Below are 20,104 nucleotides of genomic sequence, written 5' to 3'. Positions count from 1 at the left end.
GGACAGCACAGAGGCACTCATCCTGGCTGCTCAGGAGCAGGCCCTGAGCACCACAGCCATTGAGGCCCAGATATACCACACCAGACAAGACCCAAGGTGTAGGTTGTGCAAAGAGGCACCTGAGACGATCCAACACATAACTGCAGGGTGTAAGATGCTGGCAGGGAAAGCCTACATGGAACGCCATAACCAGGTGGCTGGCATAGTCTACCGAAACATCTGTGCGGAGTATGGACTGGAAACCCCAAGGTCAAAATGGGAAACACCTCTGGAGGCGGTGGAGAATGACAGAGCGAAGATCCTGTGAGACTTCCAGATCCAGACTGACAAGATGGTAATGGCGAACCAACCAGATATAGTGATCATAGATAAAGGGCAGAGGAAAGCCGTTGTAGTGGATGTAGCGGTCCCAAGTGATGGAAACATCAGAAAGAAGGAACACGAGAAACTCGAGAAATACCAAGGGCTCAGAGAGGAGCTGGAGAGAGCCTGGAAGGTAAAGGTGACAGTCGTGCCTGTGGTGGTCGGAGTACTCGGGGCAGTGACCCCCAAACTAGATGAGTGGTTGCAACAGATCCCGGGAACAACATCGGACATCTCAGTCCAGAAATGTGCAGTGCTGGGAACAGCAAGGATAATGCGCAGAACCCTCAAGCTTCCTGGCCTCTGGTAGAGGACCCGAGCTGAATGAGGGACGGACACCACCCGAGGGGTGAGATGAGGATTTTTTAAAAAATATATATATGTATATACAGTATATATATTGTTGGAGGCGATCAAGCAGGGGGAAGCGTGTTGTTGTGGACACGGCGGGATCCCTTCACCGTTCTCCACTTCCCCAGGTCCTCTGCGTGTTTGTTTGATTCGGGCTGGGTTGATGTGTGAAAATCAGAGGCTGGAAATGGAGAAGTTCTTGCAAGATGTTTTACTGAACGTTGATGGCACAAGTGTGAAACAACTCGAATTGATTCGGACTCCTGTTTGTCTCAGATTTAATCAGGAAGCCCCGAGCAACTACAGTCACACATATACATAGGCATAGTATGTTAATTATATTAATTAGGGGCGGGAAGTCCTTCCCCTTATGTAAAAATCAGAGGCAAAGAAAGTCAAGCAAAGTTCGATTTTGGCATTTTGACAAAGTACAGACCACATCTGCTGTGCACAAATCTCGAGATAAGAGTTCCTCCCCAAGGGAGCTTGACAGCCTTCAGGAACTTTACCGAGGTGGGAGACGCAAAAGAAAACACTTGGGGCTGTTAATCACTCAAGGGGAAATAGGACCCCAACTTCACACTACATTCTTTGTTTTAAGTAGCGGATGTTCAGGACAGAGACCTAATACTCAAAGTCGACCTGTCTATGATACAAAGTTTTAAGCTAAACATATAACATATATAAGTGATAACTTCAGTATATACATACCGTATTTTCACGACCATTCGACGCACCGTACGGTTGGGCGCAGTCTCATTAATGGGTGCCATTTCTGTATTTTACACATAGACAAACCGCTCTGTATTATTGGGCGCAGTTTTACAGTGGTAAAACATACGCCAGCTTAAACATACGGCATGCATGCGCGCAAGCTAACACATTAGCTTGAAGCATACGGTAGCATGCCAAGACATACGGATACACGCTAAAACACGTTTTTAAAAAGGCAACGAAAGCAGAACTGAGTTTGGGTGTATTTTATTTACAAGGTACTCACGTTTTTTGTTCAATCATCACTCAGAAAGCCTTCAAAGTCGTCATCTTCTGTATCCGAATTGAACAATTGTGCAAGTACCGGTAATCCATCCAAACCGCCGGGTTCCCTCTCGTTGTCAGAGTCACTGTCGTCATGTGGCTCCACAGAAATGATGCCGGCTTTGCCAAAAGCTCGAACAACTGTACTAGGAGATACGTTCGTCCAAGCAGCCACAATCCATTCACAGATTGTGGCGTAACTAGCCCGGCGCTGCCTCCCACTCTTCGTAAAGCTGTGTTTGGCATCGATCATCCATTTTTCCCATGCCGCTCGCAACTTCACTTTGAACGCCCGGTTGATGCCGATGTCCAGCGGTTGGAGTTCTTTTGTCAAGTCCTCCGGGAATGACGGCAAGCTCGGAGTTCATTTGCTTGACTTTGTTTTTCACCACTGCTGTGAGATGGGCACGCATGGAGACACAAATCAAGAGTGACGGCGAGGCATGGAAAAAGCCATCCGGTCTCTTAACATACACCTCACTCAGCCACTCTCTCATCTTCTCCTCGTCCATCCAGCCCTTTTGGTTTGCTTTCACGATGACACCGGCTGGAAACTTTTCTTTCGGCAGCGTCTTTCGCTTAAATATCACTATAGGTGGCAGTTTCTGTCCGTTGGCATGAGAACCAAGAACGACAGTAAAAGCAGACTTCTCGTGCCCCCGTTGTGCGTAGCGCAACCGTGCTGGTCCTCTTCTTCTCCACAGTGTGGGTCACCAGGATGTCGAAAGTCAGCGGGGCCTCGTCCATGTTGGTTATGTGGTTATGTGGTTAGGCTGGATGCGTTTGTCGACAATCTTCTTACTGCAGTAGGTGCGGAAAACGGCCAGCTTTTCTTTGTAGTCCGCTGAAAGTTGCTGAGCCACGGTCGTCTTCACTCTCACGGGTAGATCGCGCCGTTTCATAAAGCAAAAGCACCAAGACGGACCTCCTTGAAAATGTTAAATTTTCAATTCTTCGGCTAACGTTTTTGCCCTATGTCGAATGGTGACCGTGGAGACGCTTCTGCCGGCTGCTCTTTGATCAAGAATCCACCGCTCCAGTTGGTCTTCCAACTCGGGCCACCTCTCGCCTTATTTCCACGGAAACTCGGCTTCGTCTTTTTGACTTGGCGAAGCTCATTCTCCTGCTTCCTCCATTTGCGAACCATGGATTCGTTGACATTAAATTCTCTGGCGGCTGCTCGATTCCCATGTTTCTCTGCATAACCGATGGCTTGGAGTTTGAATTGAGCTTCGTAGGCGTGTCTCTTTGTGGAATTCATTTTTGGGGGTTCTTGGAAACCAAAACCGAAGTTGTTTTGCAATTATGCACATACTCACACTTTATACAGGCGCTGGTACCTGCTAGAGGCGTGCCTTTAGCGTCCACTTACACGCCCACCCTTCACTCATTGGCGGACCCCTCCCCCCCCCCGGCATGCCTGTCCTCACTCACGTCCACCTCTCTCCATATATTATAATAATAAAATATTTTATTTGTGGGCGCCTTTCTAGAAACTCAAGGACATCTTACAACAAGCAGTTAAAATCACGAATACAATGTTAAAAACAACATCAAATAAGAAAAAATAAATAGAACAAAAATAAATAAATAATGGCTTTATGGTCTGAGTGAATAGGCTTGTCGAAACAGATGTGTTTTGATGCTGGATTTGAAATGTGTTAGTGAGTCTGAATTACAAAGGTCAGCTGGGAGTGAGTTCCAAAGCTGGGGAGCAAAGCGACTGAAGGCTCTATTTCCCATGGTGACGAGGCGAGCAGGGGGGACAGAGAGGAGGACAGAGGAGGAGGAACGAAGAGAGCGGACAGGCGTAGGAATATGGATGAGGTCATTTACATATAAATACATGGACGCCCTTCACTGATTGGCCAACCTCTTCGCAGCATGCCTGTCATCATTCACGTACACCTTTTCTCTCTCTCTCTCCATATATTTACATATATATATCCACGGACGCCCTTCACTGATTGGTCGACCTCACTTCCGCCTTTTCTCAATATAAACAGCATGTCTCAGCCAGGTTTTGGAACTCAGCTCATACAAAAGACACTCCGCATTATAAGGCGTCCTGTCCATTTTGGAGAAAATGTTAGACTTTTAATGCCGCCTTATAGTCGTGAAAATACGGTACATATAAATACAGGGTCAGGCAAAATGATCTCACACATTTTTAGGTTAAATAAAAGACAAATCAAGTAAAGAAACCAAAAAGTGTATTTATTTTCGAAAATTACATCTAATACCATTTTCATATTCAGTAATGCCATTTTGCTTTTTTTTTTTTTTTTTAAAATAATGCCATTGTTTTTCATTTCTTTTTCAGTCGTTGCCATGAATTGGACTGGTGCTCACCAGTCCAATTCATGGCAGCATCATTGCACTTTCATTGTGGAAACATTTGTCAAAACACACGGAACGTTCGTTGTGTTGCAGTTACAGATTCACTTGCTCTTCAATCTTGGTAGACATGATCCCGTACCAGCTCGAAACACAATATTTTTATGGGTTACCAACTTCAGAGCTACTGGATTTGCATTGAAACAAAAATCAACCGTCCGACCTCGCACCGCCAGAACTCCACTTAATTTTCAAAACATAACAAAACAGAATGGCATTATATGTACTTTTCAATGCGTATTACAATGTCACACGTCAGCATCAGCGAGAGGTGGTGTTAAATTGGCAGAAGTATTCCTGGGTTGGTTTGTTGGCGTACAGCTCCTTGTCCAAATGCTGTTGACTGAATGTAAGAGAACACAAAAATGCACAAAAGGTTAGCGGTAAGTAACTCTCTCCGCAGTCTGGATTCAATTTGCTTTTTGTGCTTGCTGCTTACTGTGCTTGTTGCTCTTTGGACAGCTGCTTGTTGAACTGGTCTGCCTGGATCCGCTTTGCTCTCCTGAGTTCTGCCGTTCTCTTTTCCTCTTGCCAGGCGTCACTGGATACCTTTAAGAGTTGAGAATTCCACGCTGCCTCCCGGTTCTTCTCAGTATCACGCCATCTCTTATCATTGATAACAAAGATTGGCTATTAGATCATCACTGCATTGGGGCACCACTTCATCAATCAATCAGTCAGTTGTTCAGTGACACCTTCGTTCCCCCTTAGATGGCAATTCTATTCGCGATTGTATTCTTTCATCTTTGTGGACAGTGAGCTGCAACATGGGGTTTAGTGGTTACCAGGTCTGCCTCACAATCATTAGATCTGTGTTTAAATCTCTGTTGGAATGTCTCTGTGTGGACCTTGCATGGCAATATGCTAAATTGCCCGGAAGTTTCAATATGAGTGAGTAGCTGTTTGCCGATCATTGCTCTGGAGACCACAAAGAAGAAAAAAAAACCTTCTCAGCCATGTCCAACCCCCAATAGCCTCCAGCTCTCATAGATGGGAAAGATCGAAAAGGAACCCCCACCGTCACTCATCTCTGAACATGGAGAAGCATACCACGCCATGGCATTGTCTCATCGACCGTCTAATACCTGCACCCATGCGTTAAGCGTGTTCGTAAATGTTGTCGCTCAGTTACAAGGTACCATTATCTACCTGTCTCTCCATGCATTGTGCCCCCCTTTCCCTGTAGATGGCGCTCAGCTGCTCGGGGCTCATGCCCTTCCACATGTTGGTCGCAGCAGGCTTCCCTTTCTGCAGCTGGCTCACGGCAGCTTCCCAACCCTCTGTCATCATGGAGGATGTCAATGTGTGCCACTTTTCAGCAAGATTCTCCCTCTCCTCTCTCCGACGTGACTCCTGCAGTCGCTCAGCCTGCTCGGTAGCCTGCAAGGAGCCACATACTGTCAGGCCTTGTCTTTCATGTAGTTCATTGATTAATTGTGATGCTTAAAACCTTTGTAGGCACCATTGGTAAGAGTAGGAATTATCATGTATTTCCATTTTTTATATTATTTTGCAATAGACAAAACGTGAGATGTCTGTCGTCAAGACCGATGAGGAAGTAAACATCAGTGGTGGGCGTGGTCAATCCGGTGAGTCCATCAGTATTTCAGGCCGGCCCAGTCTGTCAGAGTTATCGGCGACAGCCCAACAGCATTAAGAACACCCTTACCCTCACCATTGCCACGTCACACACATGTGGCGCACACCTGACACATTTAACGTATTAACGTAATCCCAGCGATCCTTATGCAGGTCACCCAGGAAGTTTGGTGGCTTTTATGGCAAAAAAGGCTTGCAGAAAAACGCTCCGTCGTACGGGACCAAATAGATATGAGTTAGTGAGTTGTCAGTGTAAATCACATCAGATTAGTTTATTGTGTTCAATGTAAAGCGTTTGTATTGGACTGAATTATGTTGTTTCAGGGAGTTTTCGTTTTATTCTCGGACTAACTGCAATGTAAAGTAGGCTTAACATTTTGAGTGGCACCCTTAAAGTTTACATAGACGATTGACGCTTTGTGACATTTTATAGTATGAGATGTATGTTTTGTTTGCACCTTCTGAAAAATTCCCTAGTTTAGTTGTATTTGCGTTTGTACCTGGTGAATAGTGGTTTGTGTGTGTGTGTGTGTGTGTGTGTGTGTGTGTGTGTGTGTGTGTGTGTGTGTGTGTGTGTGTGTGTGTGTGTGTGTGTGTGTGTGCGTGTGTGTGTGTGTGTGTGTGTATTGTACCAGAGCTTGATTGTAGTGATCAAGAGCAATCCGGGCAGCTTTTCTGCCTTTTTCCTCAGCACTGTGTAGCTGTCTCCAGCTGTGGTCCTGTTGCAACAGTTCTTTCTCAGCCAGCATCTCTGAAACACACACGTGATGCAAATCAACACTTGTTCACCCGCTCACACATACATAACGACTCCCTTTGAAGTTTGTCCATCAATGGAACCTCTCTCTTGACAAGGGCTGGCTGCGATGCTTGTTTGCACAGGAAGAAATTATGCAGATTTGAGATTATTGTGGGTGTTTTGTTAGAACAGAATAGCTCTCATTGTCATCATAGGGTGCGCATACCATGAAATGAATGTGTTAAATAGATTCTTGTCATAATAATAATAATCACCGCATCTTGGGTTTCTACTCACTTCGGTGCTTGTCCTCAAAACAGCTTCTCTCCTGCTGGACCCTTTGTGCCAGAAGATCTCTTGCTGTTTTTTTCATTTGCTCTCTCTTGCGTTGTGCCGCTCCAATATCTTCGCCCTATGGAGAACACAAATAAGGTTGGATAAGGGTCACTCCTGAAGACCTCTGTGGTGGCCTCAGCCATTCATTATGGCATAGTCTGCTGGTCAGGCTATTGAATAGATGGTCCTGAAAACCTGGACTCACCCCCACTCACCCATTTTTAATATGCATATATTTATATTTATCTACATACTTTTTCTCTTCTACTTTCTCCATTTCATAATTTTGCTACTGTAAATTGGGAATGTCTGCATTCTGAGGTGAGCCCACCTGAAAGATCTGCATGCTGGAAGGCCCGAGTTCAGCCTCAGGAATAGTGATCCCGAATACCCCCCTCAAGCCACACTTGAGATCGGCATCACGCGAGTCTTCCACACGCTGCTGGATGTCCCAATACTGAGTCAGGCCAGTGTGTAAAGCTTCGCGTACTTTCCTTTCCTCCGTGTCTCTCTGTAACAGCACTTGATCATGCTTCAGTCTCAGCTTGTCTGCAACATGAAAATGCACAGAAATATTATTTCATTTACCGGTACTCTCTGTGTCATCTTGTCTGTCATTCTGTGTCTTTTACCAAAATCTTTGTCCCTTTCTTGCTCCATTTCTTTGCTGTGTTTTTTCTCCAGGGTCTGTTTGTGCAGTGCATCCAGGTCAAGGCCCATGACACGCTGCCTTGTATTGAAAATTCGAGCCTTGCGTGCAGCCTCGGCAGCCTGTCTACGCTCCACAGCGGTCTCAATCGATTGGTCAACAGGGAATTGTATTTTGTACATGTTCTCTCTCTTTTTCTTTTTTTTTAATCTGTAAAGAGGAACAACATTGCAATGTTTCTATCTTATGCATTTGGAAATAACACAATCGTGTCAAGTATTAATAAAGACACAGGCCATACTTTGGTGCATCTGGGCAATCTAAGGTGACTCATAGCATAAACGTATAAAAAAAAATCAAATAATGCACCGGTATAATATGGCACTTGTGTCGAAGTGCACAGCATTTAAAATAGTTATCATGAAGCTATAAGTAGTTTAATTAAGATATGAAAACGTATTATAAATATTTCTTTATTTAAATTACACATTTATTGATTGTCCTGGATTGTGTTCATAATCGAGTGGTGCATTAGACTTTATTGATCCTCCATCTGTTGCAGCATAATAGAAAAAAGCAAGAAAAGTGATTATTATTCAGACTTACATGTAGAGAAAATGAAAGGGAAAGTACTGTCTGTACAGTCTTGACTCTTGCGTTTACTGCCTATGTATAGTGGTTTAACCACACAACACTAAATAAAGGTCTGTACTCCGTTTATCCATTATTGTCCACCTGCTGAAATTCTAAAGCAACACTGAATCAGCAATGTATCCGTTTAGAATGTCAATCACCCTATATGATGAAATTTGTTTCGAAATAATCAAGACAGTCGCTTGCTGAACACAACTCGGCTGTGTTTGTGACCCTCGGTATCCATGGTAACATCTAATCTTCTATCAATTAAAAATAATGATCCGATGTTTTAGTTATGTGTTAAGCTTGATAATACACAAAGAAATCCTAGTATTTAGCTACTTATCATTACCACCTGGACTGCATTATAAAAAAAATAGTCAAGCCAAAACACAGCACTTGGAATCTCGCGATAAATTGCGAGGTTACAGCTCTCGCGCTCAAAGCTCTTCCTGTTAGATTGTAAAATGGCGCATTGTTGTCACCTCGGCATCGTGACCGAGTAGTCAAGATTATGATTGAAATGCAAAGATTAACGGCTAGATGCGTGCTACGATGAGATGGTCGTATCGTCCGGCGTCGGACTGAGCAGGGACGTAGATTTGTTTGCGTGCATGGTTTGTTGTGAGAGCTCTTCCAGGAGACATCGCATGCTAGCATTAGCCAAAATTCGCCTGTTTTTTTTACGTCCGCTGCAAAACGTTCGACGACTGAACTACAACTAAAATGGGTTACCTAAAACTCATAGAGATTGAAAACTTCAAGTCATACAAAGGACGGCAAATTATTGGACCCTTTCATAAATTCACGGCGATCATCGGTCCGAATGGATCTGGTAAGTTTGCCAAAGCAAAATGCCGGCAATCGGTGCAGCCCGAGCAGAACGACTGCACAGAAAATCGAACTCATCGAGCATCGAACTCCGATCTTGTATCCAATATATATTCCGCATCAATAGTTTGCATGACCTGGGCTTGTGACTTGTGCACGCTTTATAGGCACTCAATTAGAAACAATTTGCACAGTGTAGTAATAATACGGTTGGTTTTTAATTACTTGGAATGTTCAGTTGACTGTATAATAAAGTCGTCACTGGCTAACACGTCTCACAATCTTAACTTGTCTGCAGGAAAATCAAATCTTATGGATGCCATCAGCTTTGTATTGGCGGAGAAGACCAGTAACTTGCGGGTGAAGACTCTGAAAGATCTGATCCATGGGGCACCTGTTGGGAAGCCAGCTGCCAACAGAGCTTTTGTCAGTATGGTCTATCAGGAGGATAATGGAGAAGAACGCTCCTTCACCAGGATGATCATTGGTAGGAACTTTCTTTGTCACTTTGTTATGGTCTTCAGTTTTTGCCTGAGACTACTTTTTGAATTTTCTTGAGCATGTTAGCATAAACTTGCAGCCTTCCAAAATCATCTTACGCTCTCTGAATTTTTGATCTCTTGATTAATTATGTGGCAGGTTCCTCCTCTGAATACCGCATCAACAACAAAGTGGTGGGTTTGCCCGATTACAGTGAGCAGCTGGAAAAACTTGGCATTCTCATCAAGGCTCGAAACTTCTTGGTTTTCCAGGTGAGCCAGAACATCTGTAAGAAATGTGTTTTTGTCCTTCCGATGGCTCACAATGCCATCAAATTTATGGGTTGTCAGAGAATTGCGTAAATGCTTTGTGTGAAGGAAGATGTTCATTTAAAAAGAGAGTACTCATTGAAATAAATGATTGTATTTTTTACATTTGGTGTTTTGTTCTGATTGTTTCTCTAGGGAGCCGTGGAGTCTATTGCAATGAAGAACCCAAAGGAGCGCACGGCTTTGTTTGAGGAGATCTCGCGCTCAGGGGAGTTGGCCCAGGAGTATGACCGCAGGAAGAAAGAGATGGTGAAAGCGGAGGAGGACACCCAGTTCAACTACCATCGCAAGAAGAACATTGCAGCCGAGCGTAAAGAGGCCAAGCAGGAAAAAGAAGAGGCAAGTCTGTATTTGTGCCGTTCATTCATATACTGTATATTTATTTGTAACCTACTTGTATTTGGACTTTTGAGTTTTAAAAGTCCCACTTTGTTAGTAGGAAGGGTTCAATGCCATTCTAGCCATTAACTCCCTAAACAGTCACTGACATAGTCACTCTTCTTGTACTACAAATACTGCTACTGGTCACTCTAAAATGGTTCAATGATTTTGTTGTTTACAATGATACTAATGCAGGGTGTTTTACCGGAGACAAATTCCTTGTGTGTTCTACATACTTGGCCAATAAAGATGATTCTGATTCTGATTGATATGGAAATAAAAAGTATTGGATATCATTGATAAAAGTCATGGTTTTGAGTACCATGTAATACACTTCTCAATCAAGTGAAAACGGCAAACGTAACCAGTCTGTTGGTTCGCAACAACTAAAAAAACACTTTAGAAACAATTGAATAATCTTTCAGCGTTGTATTAACTTAAAGGGTGAATGAGGGATAAAAAAATTCCGATGTACCTCATGAATGTTTTTTTTTCTTCTTCTTGAAACTACATTGAATAAACCTTCCACTTTTGTCTCGGCCCTCCCACTTTGATCCAGGCTGAGCGCTACCAGCGACTGAAGGATGAAGTGGCGAGGGCCAGCGTTCAGTTGCAGCTCTTCAAACTCTACCACAACGAGACAGAGATCGAGAAGTTGAACAAAGAGCTGGGTCAGCGCAACAAGGAGATCGACAAGGACCGTAAGAGGATGGATCATGTGGAGGAGGAGCTGAAAGACAAGAAGAAGGAGCTTGGCAGGCTGATGAGGGAGCAGCAGACAATTGAGAAAGAGATCAAGTGAGTTACCACATTCTTATGGGTTATGCTTGGCTTTCAACTTGCTGATCGCTTGACATCTGCCCCCAGAGAGAAGGACTCTGAGCTGAATCAGAAAAGGCCACAGTACATCAAGGCAAAAGAGAACACCTCGCACAAGATCAAGAAGCTTGAGGCAGCCCGGAAATCGTTGCAGAATGCCCAGAAGATGTACAAGAAACGCAAGGCGGACATGGATGAGCTTGACAAGGAGATGAAAGCGGTGGAGCTTGCCAAGCAAGATTTTGAGGAGCGCATGGAGGAGGAGGCGCAGAGCCAGGGCCAGGACCTTACCCTGGAGGAGAACCAGGTACCATAAGTTTGAATTTTGCATGTAGTGTATTCATATTGCAAAACAGTGTTTCCCCACCTTTATTTAGCCAAGACGCATCTTTTACATTCAAAATGTATGTAACGGCACACCAACCAAAGTGTATACTGAGGTAATGTTGGTATCGCATTGGGACTCATCGACAGATAATTAAAATCAGATTTCCTTAGATGATGTGGTAAGGGACATCCCTAGAAATTGGACAGACCTAATGTAAAAGACTCGAAATAATCATGTGCGTTTCACTTGTAGGTCAAGCAGTACCATCGACTGAAGGAAGAGGCCAGTAAACGTGCTGCCACCCTGGCTCAGGAGTTAGAGAAGTTCAACCGAGACCAGAAAGCTGACCAGGACCGCCTTGACTTGGAGGAAAGGAAGAAAGTGGAGACCGAGGTAACAAAGGCACTGTGCACCTGTGCAACATTTCAATTCAAGCAACTATAAATGACCATGCCCCACTTTTCCAGGCCAAAATCAAACAGAAGATTCGTGAGATTGAGGAGAACCAGAAGCGCATTGAGAAGTTAGAGGATTACATCACCACCAGCAGGTGTGCCACACTGCACTGAGAAAAGTGCTTTGAATCGTGGGACCTCATTTGTTTTCGCTGTTACTGTGCAGGCAATCTCTGGATGAGCAGAAGCGCATGGAGGAGGAACTGACTGAGGAAGTGGAAATGGCCAAGAGGAGGATTGATGAGATCAACATGGAGCTCAACCAGGTAGGCGTAGTAACACACACACACACATACAGAAAAAAAACACACACACTGTCACGCATCATTGTCATGTGTTTTTCACCAAGGTCATGGAGCAGCTCGGCGATGCCAGGATCGACAGGCAGGAGAACAGTCGACAGCAACGGAAGGCTGAAATCATGGAGAGCATCAAACGACTGTACCCTGGCTCAGTGGTGAGGAATTCATTCTGCCTAATGTGTAAATGAATTTCACATGACTGATGTTGGAGACATGGCGTTGATTGTTCTTCTTTCTGCAGTATGGACGCCTGATTGACTTGTGCCAGCCCACTCAGAAGAAATATCAGATTGCTGTGACCAAAGTTTTGGGGAAGAACATGGACGCCATCATTGTTGATTCCGAGAAGACAGGCAGAGATTGTATCCAGTACATCAAGGAGCAGCGAGGAGAGCCTGAGACCTTCCTGCCCCTTGATTACCTGGAGGTGAATGGCACACGCCATGATTGCAAATCAGTAGCCTTAGATTGTGCTTAGTTGCGTTTCTGCCTGGTAATGCCCTGATGTGATTGTTTTTCCCTCTCTGGGACGAATAATAAAGTGCTGAATGACATACCATTGCATACTTTACCTCACTTCAGGGTAAGCGGATCAGATAATGGATGGATTTCCTGAGATGCAAGTGAACTGTTTAGAGTCATTACTAAAAAAAATACCGGTACTTGATTCTGTGTGTTAGAATTAGCTTGAGGACAAACCCTTTCGGTCTTTTGAACACTTGAACTGTCTGAGAAGTGTCGCAGAGCCCCCCCTCTTTCTTACTGCCCGGGAGCTATGCGGCATTGTTTCGCCTCAAGTTTGAAAGTGTGGATCGGTGAAATCTATGAAAATAGTTGGGTTAGACAGATTTGAGTGTTTGTTGAGTTAGAAATGGATAACAGGAATGCTTCGGTGAAAGCACGTCAGTCCCAGCAGATTCATTGCTGCCTGATAAACTGCTTAGTCAGCTTATTGTTTTATTTATTGCATCACTCATGGCGAAACATTAAATGCATTTTGTCAGGTGAGGTGTTGGCGTGACTGTGAATAAATTGGCGTTTTATATATATTTTTTCTTATTATTGGCTAATAATTTGAAGTCAAGATGGCGCCCGAGTAGGCAGCCGTCAGCAAGTGCTCTCATGAGCTTTGCTTTTTTTGTTGTTTTTGTGTTTGTTTTGTCACTTTGTGTTTGTTGTTACGTCGTGTGGACCTGATGTGGACTTTTTTCAACATTTTTGGCCATGGCATTCATCAAGGAGGAGACTCTGTGCTTGGTGGTTGCGCCTTCTCGGCAGCATGGGTATACCAGCACTGTTTTTGACTGGGAGGAATGTCAAACGCCATTTGACTGTCGTTGCTGGACAGTCCTGGGGCGCTTGTGTCTTGCGCCTGTAATGGGCAGCATTTTTCACAGCCCCGCTTTGTTCAGCGGAGCGATCGGTGCTGTTGAACGGTCTGCGGCTGGATGGATGCAAGTCTTGAGGAGCCGACGATGAGAAGAAAGGCGCGTCGGCAAAGAGCGCCTATGCGGATTTGGAACTGGGAGTCGCGGCTTGGAGTTTGAAGTGGATTACGTGGGACAGGAGAAGTGAACGAATCTCTTTTCGTTAATGGACGCTACAGCTTCGCGTTTGCTTTCAAAACTTAGCTTGTAGCAGACGTGTGCACATTTTCAGCATGACGTCTCTGATCTCCTCTTTCATCTATAACTGCTCCAGACAACAAAGTGTATGCAGAAAATTGGTGAAGATTGCACGACTGTCTGTGTCCCATGTGTTGTGTTGTGTTGCGTTAGTTTGACTTCAAAATGGCACCGCGAGAGTGGCCGCCTTTCCAGCAGCTCCTATATTTTGTTGTTCTACTTCTTCCTTTCATAACTTTGCTGCTGTGAATTGGGAATTTCTCCATTGCGAGACTAATAAAGGTTTTCTTATTCTTATTTTCTTAATAAAGGACATTTTCACTTGCCTTTATTTTGACCGTGTGCCGTCTTGTCTCATCACAGGTGAAGCCGACTGATGAGAAACTTCGAGAGCTACGAGGTGCCAAGCTGGTGATTGACGTGATCCGCTATGAGCCTCCTCACATCAAGAAAGCTCTGCAGTACGCATGCGGCAATGCTCTGGTGTGTGATAATGTGGAGGACGCTAGGAGGATTGCTTTTGGAGGCCCGTACAGGCACAAGGTACAGTCCGCATTCGTTAACTGTTCTCCATGCAGCATTCGGTACACCCGCGCATTATGAGTGGTTCCAATACAAAAGCGAGTTAAAAAAAAAACACTTCCTCCGGAAATGTATACAGTACATTTCGGGGTACAGTATTTGAAGAAACGATACCCTCATCTATGTTTACCATTTCTTCCCTAACTCCCGACCTCTCTTTGTCCTCAAACATCCAGACTGTGGCCCTGGATGGAACCCTTTTTCAGAAATCTGGAGTCATCTCGGGGGGAGCCAGTGACCTGAAGGCCAAGGCCAGACGCTGGGATGAGAAAGCGGTGGACAAGCTCAAGGAGAAGAAGGAGAAACTTACCGATGAGCTCAAGGTCATTTGAGATCATCTCTACTTCAAGTATTTCCTTCATATTCACCTGTCAGCAGGGTTTTTCCTGGCTTGGCTCAAATTGAGGCGGAGGTGGTGCCATTTATACCGTGCGTTTGCTGCACCCCCTCAAACTCAACATTTACATGCATTGTATTGTGCTTTAACATTTCTTTTTCTTACATCGTATTTGACAACTAAGTCAAAAAGGACATGAATCACATTTGGCTAAATGTGGTCCTGTTGAATGCTCATAGAATATTGTTGTGAGCCATTTCATTTGTAACTTTCACAGCCAGAGGCAGAACATTGAGGCCTCCCGGTTTTCATTTGGGTGAATGTCTTCATGCTCCCCTTGTGGTCACTTCAGTGGTCTCCCTCTCAGTAAAATCAAGAATAAAGCAAAACGAGCAATTTCCGATGCTTTGTAGGAGCAAATGAAGGCCAAGAGGAAAGAGGCGGAGCTGCGTCAGGTGCAGTCGCAGGCACACGGACTGCAGATGAGACTGAAGTATTCCCAGAGTGACCTGGAGCAGACCAAAACCCGCCACCTCTCCCTCAACATGCAGGTACCGCTTGTTTGAGCCGTCCTCCCTTCGCCTCACCTCCTTTTCCTTTTCAAGCATTTTATTCCCTGCAGGAGAAGTCAAAGTTGGAGAGCGAACTGGCAAACTTTGGCCCCCGCATCAACGACATCAAGAGGATCATACAATCGCGCGAGCGGGAAATCACCGACCTCCGGGACCGCATGAACCTGGTGAGCCTGAAGTGCAAATGATGCGTTCTGTCTTATTAGTCACTTGCTGGCAAGGGTACTAAGATTTTTCAAATACTTTTCAGGTGGAAGATGAGGTCTTTGTTGAGTTCTGCAAGGAGATTGGCGTGAGGAACATCAGAGAGTTTGAGGAGGAGAAGGTGAAGCGGCAGAATGAGATTGCCAAGAAGCGGTGAGTTCATCCAGTGGAGTCTTGAGGTTGGACTCTCCTCATTTCGTCCTGTCCAAGCTTGAAACACTTGTCTCACATCATCTTTTTTCACTGAAATTGATGGAAATGCCATGTTCAAAAAAACTAAAATAGCACTTTTTCAGACTGTACTTGATAAAACAAACAATAACGTCCTAATGAAATTGAATGTAAAGAATTAAAATGTTGATCACATGTTCTACTTGAATTTAATGGACACTGTGCTGCTATTTCTGATGTGTGGTCCTTGGCCACCTGGGGGCAGGATTAGACAGACATGGGGGATACATATGTATGTTGAAGAAGTCAGAATACTCATATCTCAAGGTGCTGCCATTTTCCCCCTTTGAAATATGAGTGACATGCAGTAAGAAATGACCTTGGATCGAATATTTTCAGTCTTGAGTTTGAGACCCAGAAGACCCGCCTAGGAATTCAAGTGGACTATGAGAAAAACCAGCTGAAGGAGGATCAGGAGAAGGTCATGATGTGGGAGCAAACGGTCAAGAAGGACGAGGCCGAAATTGAACGTCTCAAGAAGGTACGTAGTTGAAGGTCATTCATTTCTCCGGTTCGCTTTCCTCGCTCACTTGCACCCTCCTGATGTTGTACTTTTTTTTTTCTTGTCAGGAGGAGCACAGGCACATGAAGATCATTGATGAAACAATGGCTCAGCTGCAAGACCTGAAGAACCAGCATCTCACCAAGAAATCTGAAGTCAACGACAAGAACCACGACATGGAGGAAATCCGCAAGAAACTGGGTGGCGCTAACAAGTAAGCTGCTGCCACCGTGCTATGACAAAGTCTTCCTTTGGGGGTGTCTGCTACAAGGGCTCTGGTTTGTGCTTCCCAGGGAGTTAACACAACTCCAAAAGGAAGTGACGGCGATTGAGACGAAACTCGAGCAGAAGCGCAGCGACCGTCACAACCTCCTACAGGCCTGCAAAATGCAGGACATCAGGTTGCCTCTTCGCTCAGGGACCATGGACGACATCAGCCAGGGGGAGGTACGGAAGATGTCCCCATGTTTTTTCGGAGTCAAAACTGCATCCGCCTCTCGTTTGTCTATTTAGGGGAGCTCGCAGACAGACGAGTCGAGCAGCCAGAGGACGTCCAGCAGCGTTCTGGCTAAAGAGGCGCTCATTGAGATCGACTATAGCAACCTGTCTGAAGATCTGAAGGCAAGACCAGTCACACCATCGCGTCTCGCGCACACATACCCACGAGTCCTACTTGACCTCATTTTGAAATAAGGAGCGGCATTGGGATGTTTCCTTCAATGACATTCTTACGGTTTGAATGCTGTACATGACGGTAACACGCCGCCATCGCGGTAAGAAGGCCAACTTCAAAATAAACCTTACCACATAGTACATGGACACCAATGCCTAGGTGTGCTTTTATTTTGAAGTTTTTCCCAGCTGTGTGTTACCGGCCGACTTGACTTGTCTTCTGTTTGAGGCCCTTTGCCATCACAAACTGTTGTTACTGATTTCAACAAGAGAAGAAAATCGTGAAATCCCATCAAATCGCTGATTAAAAACAACACCCACCCCCAAACGCTGATATTTACGCTGACACTATATTGCACGCGGCCAGTCGTCAGCGTTTAGCAGGCACTTCAGAGCTAGCAGCGCTCAAGTACTCCATATATGCTGGCGAGAGCCATCTGATTACTTTTCAGAGACGATAAACTTTGATGCTGGCAGCCTGACACAGTTGCCGTTCGTTTTACCATATCAGTCTTACTCAAGTGTGTTGCTGTAGCTGGCAAAATTGCTCCTGTGGTTCTCATGTCTCTTTGTCTTATACACCAAAAACTATACTCATGGGAGAAATTTGTCTGAACTCTCACTGTGTCATGCGATGGAAGGAAAATAGTGTGCTGCCGAGGGCTCTTTCGCTACAAGTACTTTTTTGTCTTCGGTACTAAAAAAAAATCTTAATGGTTATGTACTTGTATGTATTCCTTTTTCATACAGGATACCTTGTCGGAGGAGGAGATCAAGGCAGAGACGAACACGCTCCAGCAGCGTCTGAATGAGCAGCAGAGCATCCTGCAGAGGATCAGTGCTCCCAACATGAAGGCCATGGAGAAGCTGGAGAGCGTCAGGGACAAGTTCCAAGAGACCAGCGATGGTGAGCTGCCGGCCGAAAGCTTGATTTCTATCGAGGTCCAAGTATGAACGTGTGACGAGGCTCATCTTTTTGCACTCAAGAGTTTGAGGCTGCTCGCAAGAGGGCCAAGAAGGCCAAACAAGCCTTTGAGCAGATCAAGAAGGAACGCTTCGATCGCTTCAATACCTGCTTTGAATCCGTGGCCACCAACATCGACGAGATCTACAAGGCCCTCTCGCGCAATAGCAGCGCTCAGGTAATTTAAACTTTCACTCGATATTTGTTGCGATCCAGACTGCTGGCAAGTTGCAAATGTCACACTTGAACCACCCAAGGTCATTACTCCAAGTGTTACAGTTGAAAGTACCCTCACCCCCACCCCAAAAAACAAAACGACAACAAAAAACAGCAATGTTGTCTAGGTAAGGGAAGGACATTAAAGTTAATGTGCTGAAAAATAAAGTTTGAATTATCCGGGATCAGAATAGTCATATCTTTCCTCACCAGTTGCAATGCAGAGCAGCTTGAATAAAATCTGGTACAACCCAAAAATGTTTAGTTATCGTTACTCTTTTACATGGTCAATGAGGTGTGTTGTTAGAGTTCTTCGTATTGTCAAATTGGGATTGATTGATGTCGTTTACGAGGAGACACAGTTCCTTACGTTTTGAATAAAGCCATATTTATTCTTCTTTATCCTCAAGTCTGATGCACAAATATGCCCCGAATCGGTCAGAATTGGATAAGATTGTAGGTTGTTTGCCTGAGTCATTTCTTTTACCTGCAAAACGTTTTGTTCACATACAATATCGAAACATATCCTGGAACCCAATGTTTACTTTTCAAACCATTGGTCATGTTTAATGACGTAAACCAGGATGGAAAAGGCCTTCACCTCAGCTTCCTTAAACTCGCAGACGTCCTATAACATGAAGCGGTGTTCCGAAATTTGTAACTCAACCCAGATTTGGGTTCCATCACTCGTAAGTCGTGTTGCTTTCGTAGGCTTTCCTTGGTCCGGAAAATCCAGAGGAGCCATACTTGGATGGCATCAACTATAACTGCGTGGCTCCTGGAAAGCGCTTCCGCCCCATGGATAACCTGTCTGGAGGAGAGAAGACTGTGGCGGCCCTGGCGCTGCTCTTTGCTATTCACAGGTCAGACAAACGAGGTAGCCTTGACTTGTGAGCACAAATATTTTATGGAGGCGCTGACTTTTCCCTCCCTGGCCACAGCTATAAACCCGCCCCCTTCTTTGTGCTCGACGAGATTGACGCCGCGCTCGATAACACCAACATTGGCAAGGTCTGTCACCGATTGCTGCATGATTTGCGTCATCGTTATCGTCTGTGTTGCAAATGAATCCTTTGTTGCCCTCTAAGGTGGCCAATTACATCAAAGACCAATCAATGGAGAACTTCCAGGCCATCGTCATCTCCCTGAAGGAGGAGTTTTACACCAAAGCGGACTCCCTCATCGGGGTTTTTCCGGAGGTGTGTAGCTTTTCGTTAGCCATGTGTTCTTTAACATCCTGTCAAAATAGAGGTTACAATAGGTGCTGCATTTTTTAATGTCATTCTTTAAGAGCAATTGATTGATTATCAAGCTCAAGTTGCACGGCATATCTTTTGACTCGTTTTTTTTTACCTCCCCCCCATCCACAGCAAGGCGACTGTGTGATCAGCAAAGTGCTCACCTTTGACCTCGCCCAGTATTCTGACGCCAACCCGAATCCCAACGAGTAGGCCCAACTTTTCTGTCCCTATAAACTCTCCCGAAATGTTCATTCCTTCTTTTTGTTTTGTATCCTGTAGCATTGTATTTCACCATCACTGTTTTATAATGTATGTTTGCATATGCTATGGTAGGATTTTCTTTTTTTACATTATATATAGTAGTAGTAGTAGACAGTTACAGCCAGATTGTATGTACACAAATGACTCCAACATTTGTTTTCACTTAATTTTCTTGAGAATCACCTGGAAATGTGTTGAAAGTAAAAGGGAGGCACAGTTGTTTCATGCGCAGATTTTCAGAACTTTTATATCATCAGGGGTGCGATGTCAAGCTTTGACATTTAGATTTTCGCTTGTGCTGCTTAATCAGCACACTGGTGTTAAAATATGATTATGGCTTTGTGCAAGATTGTGGAGTCCACCAGTCATCACAAAGAAAAATAGTATTAATAAGAGCAATGGGTTTCTATTCCCCAAGCCAAATTCGGAATGTCCATTAGGCAAATGGAAAGCTCCATGCGAGTAAGGCAATTTTCTCTCTGGTGTCTTTTATCGACTGTGTTACTTTCTACAAATAAAAATGGAATTATTTAAAATCCTCTCCCTTTTGCTTTCCAGCTCGAGCGTTTATTGGGAAGGCGGCCTAGTGGTTAGCGCCTCGACCTAACAGTGCAGGGGTAGCGGGTTCAATTCCAGCTGTATGGCGTTTGTATGTTCTCCCCGG

The 20,104-nt window shown here is 44.7% G+C and overlaps 2 protein-coding genes across 2 annotated transcripts; one reads left to right on the top strand and one right to left on the bottom strand.

Moving 5' to 3' along the window:
- Positions 1-3,754: 3,754 nt before the first annotated feature.
- On the bottom strand, positions 3,755-8,524 carry ribc1 (RIB43A domain with coiled-coils 1). Its single transcript, XM_052058446.1, has 8 exons — positions 8,267-8,524; positions 7,456-7,682; positions 7,155-7,372; positions 6,785-6,899; positions 6,381-6,499; positions 5,299-5,529; positions 4,589-4,755; positions 3,755-4,492 (listed from the first exon to the last, which is right to left on the bottom strand). The coding sequence occupies exons 2-8, from the start codon at positions 7,652-7,654 to the stop codon at positions 4,411-4,413; spliced, it is 1,131 nt and encodes a 376-aa protein (XP_051914406.1). The 5' UTR covers positions 7,655-7,682; positions 8,267-8,524; the 3' UTR covers positions 3,755-4,410.
- A 38-nt stretch (positions 8,525-8,562) lies between these two features.
- On the top strand, positions 8,563-19,976 carry smc1a (structural maintenance of chromosomes 1A). Its single transcript, XM_052058425.1, has 26 exons — positions 8,563-8,943; positions 9,238-9,426; positions 9,579-9,691; positions 9,884-10,087; positions 10,689-10,927; positions 10,997-11,255; positions 11,529-11,669; positions 11,744-11,826; positions 11,898-11,997; positions 12,081-12,188; positions 12,275-12,460; positions 14,022-14,201; positions 14,417-14,563; positions 14,991-15,128; positions 15,200-15,316; positions 15,400-15,506; positions 15,924-16,065; positions 16,155-16,300; positions 16,380-16,533; positions 16,600-16,707; positions 17,509-17,665; positions 17,746-17,900; positions 18,650-18,801; positions 18,880-18,949; positions 19,027-19,137; positions 19,309-19,976. The coding sequence occupies exons 1-26, from the start codon at positions 8,835-8,837 to the stop codon at positions 19,387-19,389; spliced, it is 3,696 nt and encodes a 1,231-aa protein (XP_051914385.1). The 5' UTR covers positions 8,563-8,834; the 3' UTR covers positions 19,390-19,976.
- Positions 19,977-20,104: the final 128 nt, after the last annotated feature.

Source organism: Hippocampus zosterae, chromosome 2 (assembly GCF_025434085.1).
Source record: "Hippocampus zosterae strain Florida chromosome 2, ASM2543408v3, whole genome shotgun sequence".
Classification (NCBI taxonomy): domain Eukaryota; kingdom Metazoa; phylum Chordata; class Actinopteri; order Syngnathiformes; family Syngnathidae; genus Hippocampus; species Hippocampus zosterae.
This window is presented reverse-complemented; position numbering and strand designations above follow the sequence as displayed.